At 53.4% G+C, this 7,226-nt stretch overlaps 1 protein-coding gene across 1 annotated transcript in view; it reads left to right on the top strand.

Annotated features, from left to right (window-relative positions):
• The window catches only part of ACOT11 (acyl-CoA thioesterase 11), a 53,760-nt gene that overhangs the window by 31,278 nt on the left and 15,256 nt on the right, over positions 1 to 7,226 (top strand). The window contains exons 2-6 of the mRNA XM_003793115.2: positions 52 to 256; positions 1,184 to 1,253; positions 4,629 to 4,689; positions 5,506 to 5,604; positions 6,062 to 6,197. Coding sequence (XP_003793163.1) covers positions 52 to 256; positions 1,184 to 1,253; positions 4,629 to 4,689; positions 5,506 to 5,604; positions 6,062 to 6,197 — 571 coding nt within the window. The remainder of the gene's footprint in view (positions 1 to 51; positions 257 to 1,183; positions 1,254 to 4,628; positions 4,690 to 5,505; positions 5,605 to 6,061; positions 6,198 to 7,226) is intronic.

Below are 7,226 nucleotides of genomic sequence, written 5' to 3' on the forward strand. Positions count from 1 at the left end.
GGGAGACCCTGCAGAGAGCTGACCCCCACGTCCACTCTCACTGTTCCCCAGGGCCTGGCCTCTGTGTTCTCAGGCCGCATGTCCAGGAAATCACGTGCGAGGGACAACGACGGCACCATGGCAGACGGCGAGGGGTACCGGAACCCCACGGAGGTGCAGATGAGCCAGCTGGTGCTGCCCTGCCACACCAACCAGCGCGGAGAGCTGAGCATTGGGCAGCTGCTCAAGTGGATCGACACCACGGCCTGCCTGTCCGGTGAGGCTGCACTCTGCACAGTTCTCCCACCCCCACCCCACACACCCAGAGCAGGGGCCTCGTTTTCAGAGATGGTCACTGTCCCCCCACCCCCAGCACCACACGTATTCCTAACCCCAGCTTTGCTCACGCTGGTCCACCTGCCTGAAACGCCCTTCCTGATTTCCCAGTGGTTGGCCCAGCCGGTCGCTCTCTCCCTCGGACCCTGCAGCCTGAGTGTGGTGCAAGCCATTAGATCTCTGCTTCAACACAGAGCAGAACGTGGCTGCTTCAGGTTGGCTTGAGGGTGTCGTGAGCCATGACTGCGTCTGCCTCATGTGCTCTTGCGTGGAGCTGGGTGGGCTATGCTGGGTCAAGATCATTTCACTCCTTTTGCTGTCCCAGGGTTCTCCAGCCCACAGGAAGGGTATGGAGGACAGACAGGTGAACTGACTGGTCCCCAGCGCTGTTTGATAGGCCCTGACCCAGCCCCATGGTTGGTGAAGGGATTCCAGAGGGACCAAGGCACCCGAGTGTGGTCCTGAGGATAAGAATGACTAGGCAGGAGAGCTCTAGAAGGCCAGGAGTGAGCGGCGTGGTGCCACCGTCCTCACCAGCTCCTTAGTGAATGTCTACTATGTGCCCAGCACTATTCTGGGGCTAGGGCACAGCAATGAGTAAGACAGACAAAAATCCTCATCGTCAAGTTATTTACAGTCTAGCAGGAGAAGGAGAGACACTAGACAGACGAAGCCCAGATATACAGAGCAGGGTCAGGACTGGTGATGGAGGTGCAGGAGCGTGGGGAAGGATGGGGCGGTGGACAGAGGGAGTCGCAGCCCAGCTCAGGCAGCTGGAACAGCATCTTGAGGAGGTGGAACCTAAGCAGAGGCCTGTGTGATGTGGGGAGGCTGCTAATAATGACTGCCTTTCTTATCCTGATGCCAGCGGAGAGGCACGCTGGCTGCCCCTGCGTCACTGCCTCCATGGACGACATCTATTTTGAGCACACCATTAGGTGAGTCGCCCCTCCTCCCTCAAGGTCCTTCCTGTTTCCCTCTGGCGAGCCTGGGGTCCACTCCCCTCGCTTCCTGCCTGTTCAGCCTGTGTGCTGCCAAGAGCCTTTGCAAAGGAAGAGGGGGCAGCCTCTAGGGAGGCAAGAACCCCTCTGGGGGGCTCTGGGGCACTGGTGGCTGGGAGCTGGCCTGCTGCTGGGTGCTGGGGGATGGGTTCCCTCGGCCAGGGAAGTTGGAGTTGGATATTACCAGGACTGCATCAAGGGGTGCTGTGTGACTATGGGAAAGTCATTCTTTCTCTCTGGGCCTCAGTTTTCTTACCTGTAAAATGGAAGGAATTAGACTTAAGCAGTGAATGCTTTTTTCAGCTTGGACATTCTCTGTAGGTCACTGGTCCCTAGACTGTAGACAAGGTGTACTGGCAAAGTGTGAGCCAAAAACTTGGGCCATTCAGCCTCTGCTCATATACGTCTAGGGATGAGGATCCCATCGCTGGGCTCATTTGCAGTTACTTTTGTTATTCAAGTCAGGATGTAAATAATTTTAATTGATTGCCATGTTTAAATCTTTTTTATTTTATTTCTTTCATTTTAAAATTTGTATGTATTTATTTTGGGATAGGATCTTGCTCTGTTCCCTGGGCTAGAGTATAGGGTGGTGTCTTTGTAGCTCAATGCAGCCTCAAACTCCTGGGTTCATGTGATCCTCCTGCTTCAGCCTCCCAAGTAGTTGGCACTATAGGTGTATGCCACTATGCCTGGCTAACTATTCTGGTTTTTTGTGGAAATGAGGTCTTTCTATGTTGCTACTCAGGTTGGTCTTGTACTCCTGGCCTCAAGCGATCCTTCTGCCTTGGCCTTCTAAAGAGCTGGGGCTACGGGTGCAAACCACCTCACCCAAGCCTCTGAGTCTTTTTAAAAAAAAATCTGTAGATACTCCCCTATGTGTGTTCTCACCTGCCCCTACCACCAGCTATCTCTCTTTCTTTCTCTCTCAATCTATTTGGGTTTTTGGGAAATGTTTGTTGAGGGAAGCTAGTCATTTGCCCTCCAGAGTTTTCTATCATCAAGGTTTGCTGTTAGTATCAGCATGGTGCAATTTAACACAGTCCTCTATCCCTTGAGAGTGAATTGGTGGAGGGAAGGACTGACAGGGTCAGATTTGTTTATGGGTAGCCACCTCTCTGTGTTATGAAGAATGGCCTGGAGGAGGCATTGGGGAGCTAGAGGCTGGGGGTGTCCAGAGGAGGCTGGGCAGAGACCCTGGGGAGGGGAGAGGTTTGGGCCTGAGCTGTGGGGATGGAGGACAGTCAGGGGCAAGAGAAGCTCAGAAGTCCAAATGGGCGTGTTCTCTTGGCTTAGGGGAATTTAAAGAGGAGGAGGGGAGGAGAAGGGGAAGTGTCACAAGTTTCTCTCTTTTAGCATCGTGGAAAATAGGCATTTGTTTTTATTTGGGGGACAGCAGAAGGTTTTTTCCTCCTAGTTATTTTTTTTGAGACGGAGCCTCAAGCTATCCCCCTGGGTAGAGTGCCATGGCATCACGCTCACAGCAACATCCAACTCCTGGGCTCAAGCGAGTCTCCTGCCTCAGCCTCTGCCATGACGCCCGGCCATTTTTTGGTTGCAGCCATCATTGTTGTTTGGCGGGCCCGGGCTGGGGATTTGAACCCGCCACCTTAGGTGTACGTGGCTGGCGCCTTAGCTGATTGAGCCACAGGCGCGGAGCCCCTCCTAGTTTTTGATCATGAAAACTTTCAGACATGTAGAAAAGTTGAATAGTTCAATGTTCACCACCACTGAGACCTAGTAATTAACATTTTGCTAATTCGCTTTGTCTGTATATAAGTAAATAAATACCCGTCTCTTGCTCTCTTTCTGCTGGACCATGTGAAAGTAAGCTGTAGAAATGACTCCCCATGGGCAGTGCCTGTGGCTCAAAGGAGTAGGGCAGCAGCCCCATATGCTGGAGGTGGAGGGTTCAAACCCTGCCCCGGCCCCCTCCCCCCCGAAAAAAAAAAAAGAAATATGACTCCCCAACCCTGGACACATCAGCATTTATCTCCTAAAAATGACCCTCCCCTACGTGACCGTTGGTATTGCTGAAAAAGAAATGGACAGAGATCAGCCAGTGTCTGGCAAGGTGGAGCTCTTGTCACTTGCTGGGCTCCTGCTGTGGGCCAGGCGTGGCACTTGGCCCAGTCCCACTTCCTCTCTCTCCACCCGAGAACCTGAGGTAGTGGGCTTGCTGTCTCTGTGCTTCACACAGGAGGAAACACAGAGAGGTACAGTGTCTCACCCAGGGTCACACAGCTTGGTAGGGTGACAGTCAGGATAGAGCGTGACTGGAACCCAGGCCTGCGTGGCCCCTCTCCCTGTGTTCACTGTGGCCCCTTGACCAGTCCCTTGGAATGGACCCTTTCTAGGCCTGGGCAGAAAGCTGTGTCGTTTGAGGAAGAAATCAGCACTGTGCTCTCCATGAGCCAAGTGCAGGTAAAAGGACGTGCTCAAGCTCAAATGGCAATTGGATGGGGCCAGCATTCCAACCTCCTAACCCCTCCTCCCTGCAGCCTTTCAGCTGGGAACCCGCTTCTCCCCCCAGTTAGGCACAGGGCAGAGTAGGTGGCTTCTGGGGATTGGACATGGGAATCATTCCAGATGGTCAGGCGAGGCTGTGGCTGGAATCCTGGCTCTGCCACTTTTCAGCTGAATGACTTGGGCAAATAGCTTAACCTCTCTGATGCTCAGAGCCCCTAAGCCTACCTGCCAAGTTTGTTCTGAGACTCAAATGAGGCAGTGCCTAGTGCCTGGCACATAGCAGGCATTCTTTAAATGCTCCCATTTCTCCTTCTACCTTCTGTTTATAGCTTCTTAAGCTTAGTGGATGTTCAGGCAATGTGGAATTCATTAATTCATTTGGCCACTATTTATGGGAGACCCACCCTGTGTGATATACTGGGCCTGGCAGAGTCATGGGGAGCAAAGTTCATGGTTCTTGCCATAGTGGGGCTTATAGGTTATGGGAGACAGAGGTCAGTCCTCTGGAGAAGTGCTGAAGAGTGAGCCTCCCAGGGCAACTGAAGGACGAGGGGCTCCCTGAGGAGGGAACCATGTACCAAGGGCAAAATGAAGGTTAAGCATTAAGTAGGCAACAGAAAGCAGGGAAAGGGGGGAGATGAAGGAAATCACGCCACTTCTCTCAGCGTCAGCTTGACGCTATCTTGCTGGCTTGCTTTGAAGACTTGGTGACATCACAGATGTGAATGTGTTCTGCAGGCCATGCGGTCCCCCAGCTGAGGCCTGCAAGTACTGGAGGCCCCTGCTCCCTCCCTCTGGCCCCTCTGAAAGGCTCACCTCCCACTTTCCTTTCCTTCTCCCCAGTGTTGGACAAGTGGTGAATATCAAGGCCAAGGTGAACCGGGCCTTCAACTCCAGCATGGAGGTGTGTGGGGCAGCCCCTGTTTGGGGGCAGGTGTGTGGGTGGGTCCCAGCCCAGCACACTCCATTCACAGAGCCCTGTGATCCTAAGGATCTTCCTGTCCAACATCCCATTACACAGAAGGGAAGATCGAGGCCCAGGGAGGAGAAGGGATGTGCCCCAGATCATTGAGCTACCTGGGACTTGACTCTTCACATCTAGTCTAACAGGTGGGACTGGGCAGGACAGCACTAGACTGCAGCCTGCTAGCTCCCACAGTCAGGCTCCTCATCTGTCAGATGGGGACCAGGTCGCTCCAATGTCACAGGGATCGGTGAATGCTGCCTGTGATGCCCAAGGCAGTGGGGTGGGGGGATGACTCTGTTTCCCACCCGTGGACTTCAGGCCCAGGCAGCTTTCCCCAGTTGAGCCACTGGTTCCTCAGAGACAGCAGAGTTGTGACTCTGCCTCTGGGCACCCTGTAAATTTCCAGGTCACACCAGGTGTCCATTCTTTAAATTTTACTTAGTCGAAGCCCTTTTGTGGACACAGGCTTATTTTAAGCCTCGCAATAAGCTTGTGAAGGCAGGTGTGATCATGCCCATTTTACAGAGGAAGAAACCAAGACCAGAGAAGGGAAGTGACTTGCCCAAGGTTTCCCTGGGAGTGAGGGATGGAGTCAGAATTACCCCAGGTCTCCAGCCCCTTAGACGTGGTAGGTGGAACAGAATCAGTAGAGGCCTGGCCTGGGGTGGGATGTCCTGTCTCTGTCCACGGGCCTCTCCTGACGAGCTCTGTGTCTTCCCTCCTTGCTCTACCCAACTGACTCCTCCTGTCCAGGTGGGCATCCAGGTGACCTCCGAGGACCTGTGCTCTGAGAAGCAGTGGAATGTGTGCAAGGCCTTGGCCACCTTTGTGGCTCACCGGGAGATCACGAAGGTGGGTACTTATACCTGGCTGCCTGATGCTACTCAGTGACTGGGGACACTGGTCATGGTGTGCCTGGATCAGGGTATGAGGTTGGGGGCAAGGAATCTGCAGCCCCCAGAACCAGCCCCCTCTACTCCTCAGTGCTGTCTGACCCCGGGTGCCTCCCTCTCTCCTTCCTCTCACCTCTCCGTGCGCCTCTCCTGCCCTCTCCTGCGAGGATTCTCCAGGTCTCACTGCACATCCCACCTGGCAACTCCCCTCCCTGGGCAAACACGTGGAGGATGCATGTGCTGTGTGAGGGTGACTTGGAGGCAGGAGGACGGGCGGAGGGGAAGAAGCCTGGAAACCAGCCTGCAGCCCAGGCCTGCTACATGCCCTCCTTGGGCATGAGGTGGGGCTGGGAAGGCCCCTGTGCTGTTTTAGGAAGCTCATCCTGGGCATTGCTGCCCTGCCCCCTGGCCCACAGGTGAAGCTGAAGCAGATCACTCCACGGACAGAGGAGGAGAAGACGGAGCACAGTGTGGCCGCTGAGCGCCGGCGCATGCGCCTGGTCTACGCAGACACCATCAAGGATCTCCTGGCCAACTGTGCCATTCAGGACGGTGAGCAGCCACCACCGTGTGTGGAGAGGGCAGCTGGCATCCTGCAGGTCCTGTTAGCCCCGCGCCCTCCAGGGAGGGAGAGGGACCCTTGGGGATTTGCACTCACTGGTGGCCCCAGATCTGTCCATCCCTCTTGGCCCAAGTTCTCCAGGGAAAGGGAGTGTTTGGGCCCTGCCCCAGCTTCTAGGAATGTGAAGACTTCTTATGGAAGTCTCTTTATTGTCCACAAAATGCATTTAAGTTTCTAGGAGCCAAGGTGTTTAGGAAGGTAGTATGAGCTACAGCTTGAAGAATCAGTAGGATTTTTTTTTTTTGAGACAAAGTCTCACTATGTCCTGGCTTGAATGCAATGGTGGTCACAGCTCAAAGCAACCTCAAACTCTTGGGCTTAAGTGATTCTCTTGCCTCAGGCTCCAAAGTAGCTGGGACTACAGGTGCCCATCACAACACCCAGCTATTTTTTGGTTGCAGTTGTGATTGCTGTTTGGCAGGCCCGGGCTGGATTTGAACCTACCAGCTCTGGTGTATGTGGCTGGTGCTCTAGCCACCGAGCTACAGGCGCCGAGCCAAATCTGTAGGGTTTAAAAAAAAAAAAAAAATATATATATATATGTATACACACACATACATAATGCATGTACACACACACACACATATATGCTCCCTCCTAAGATATGGAATAAAAAGCTCTCAGCTTTGTTACTAACTGAAAAAAAAAAAAAAAAAAAAAGAAGAAAGAAAAAGCCAGACTCCATCCTATCCCAGAACCCTGGTCCCCTCCCCAGAAACAACCGACCAGTATTTCCCATTGCAGCTCTCTTTCCAGGACTATTCCCTGCATCTTTAGGCATAGTATGTATTATTTAGCCTCCTGGTTTTACCCTAAAGGGATAAAACAGTACCTACTATTTTTTTTTGAGACAGAGCCTCAAGCTATCCCCTGGGTAGAGTACTGTGGCATCCCAGCTCACAGCAACCTCCAACTCCTGGGCTCAAGCGAATCTCCTGCCTCAGCCTCCCAAGTAGCTG

This window comes from Otolemur garnettii, unplaced genomic scaffold, assembly GCF_000181295.1.
Source record: "Otolemur garnettii isolate 467f Iridium unplaced genomic scaffold, OtoGar3 scaffold00066, whole genome shotgun sequence".
Taxonomy (NCBI): Eukaryota; Metazoa; Chordata; class Mammalia; order Primates; family Galagidae; genus Otolemur; species Otolemur garnettii.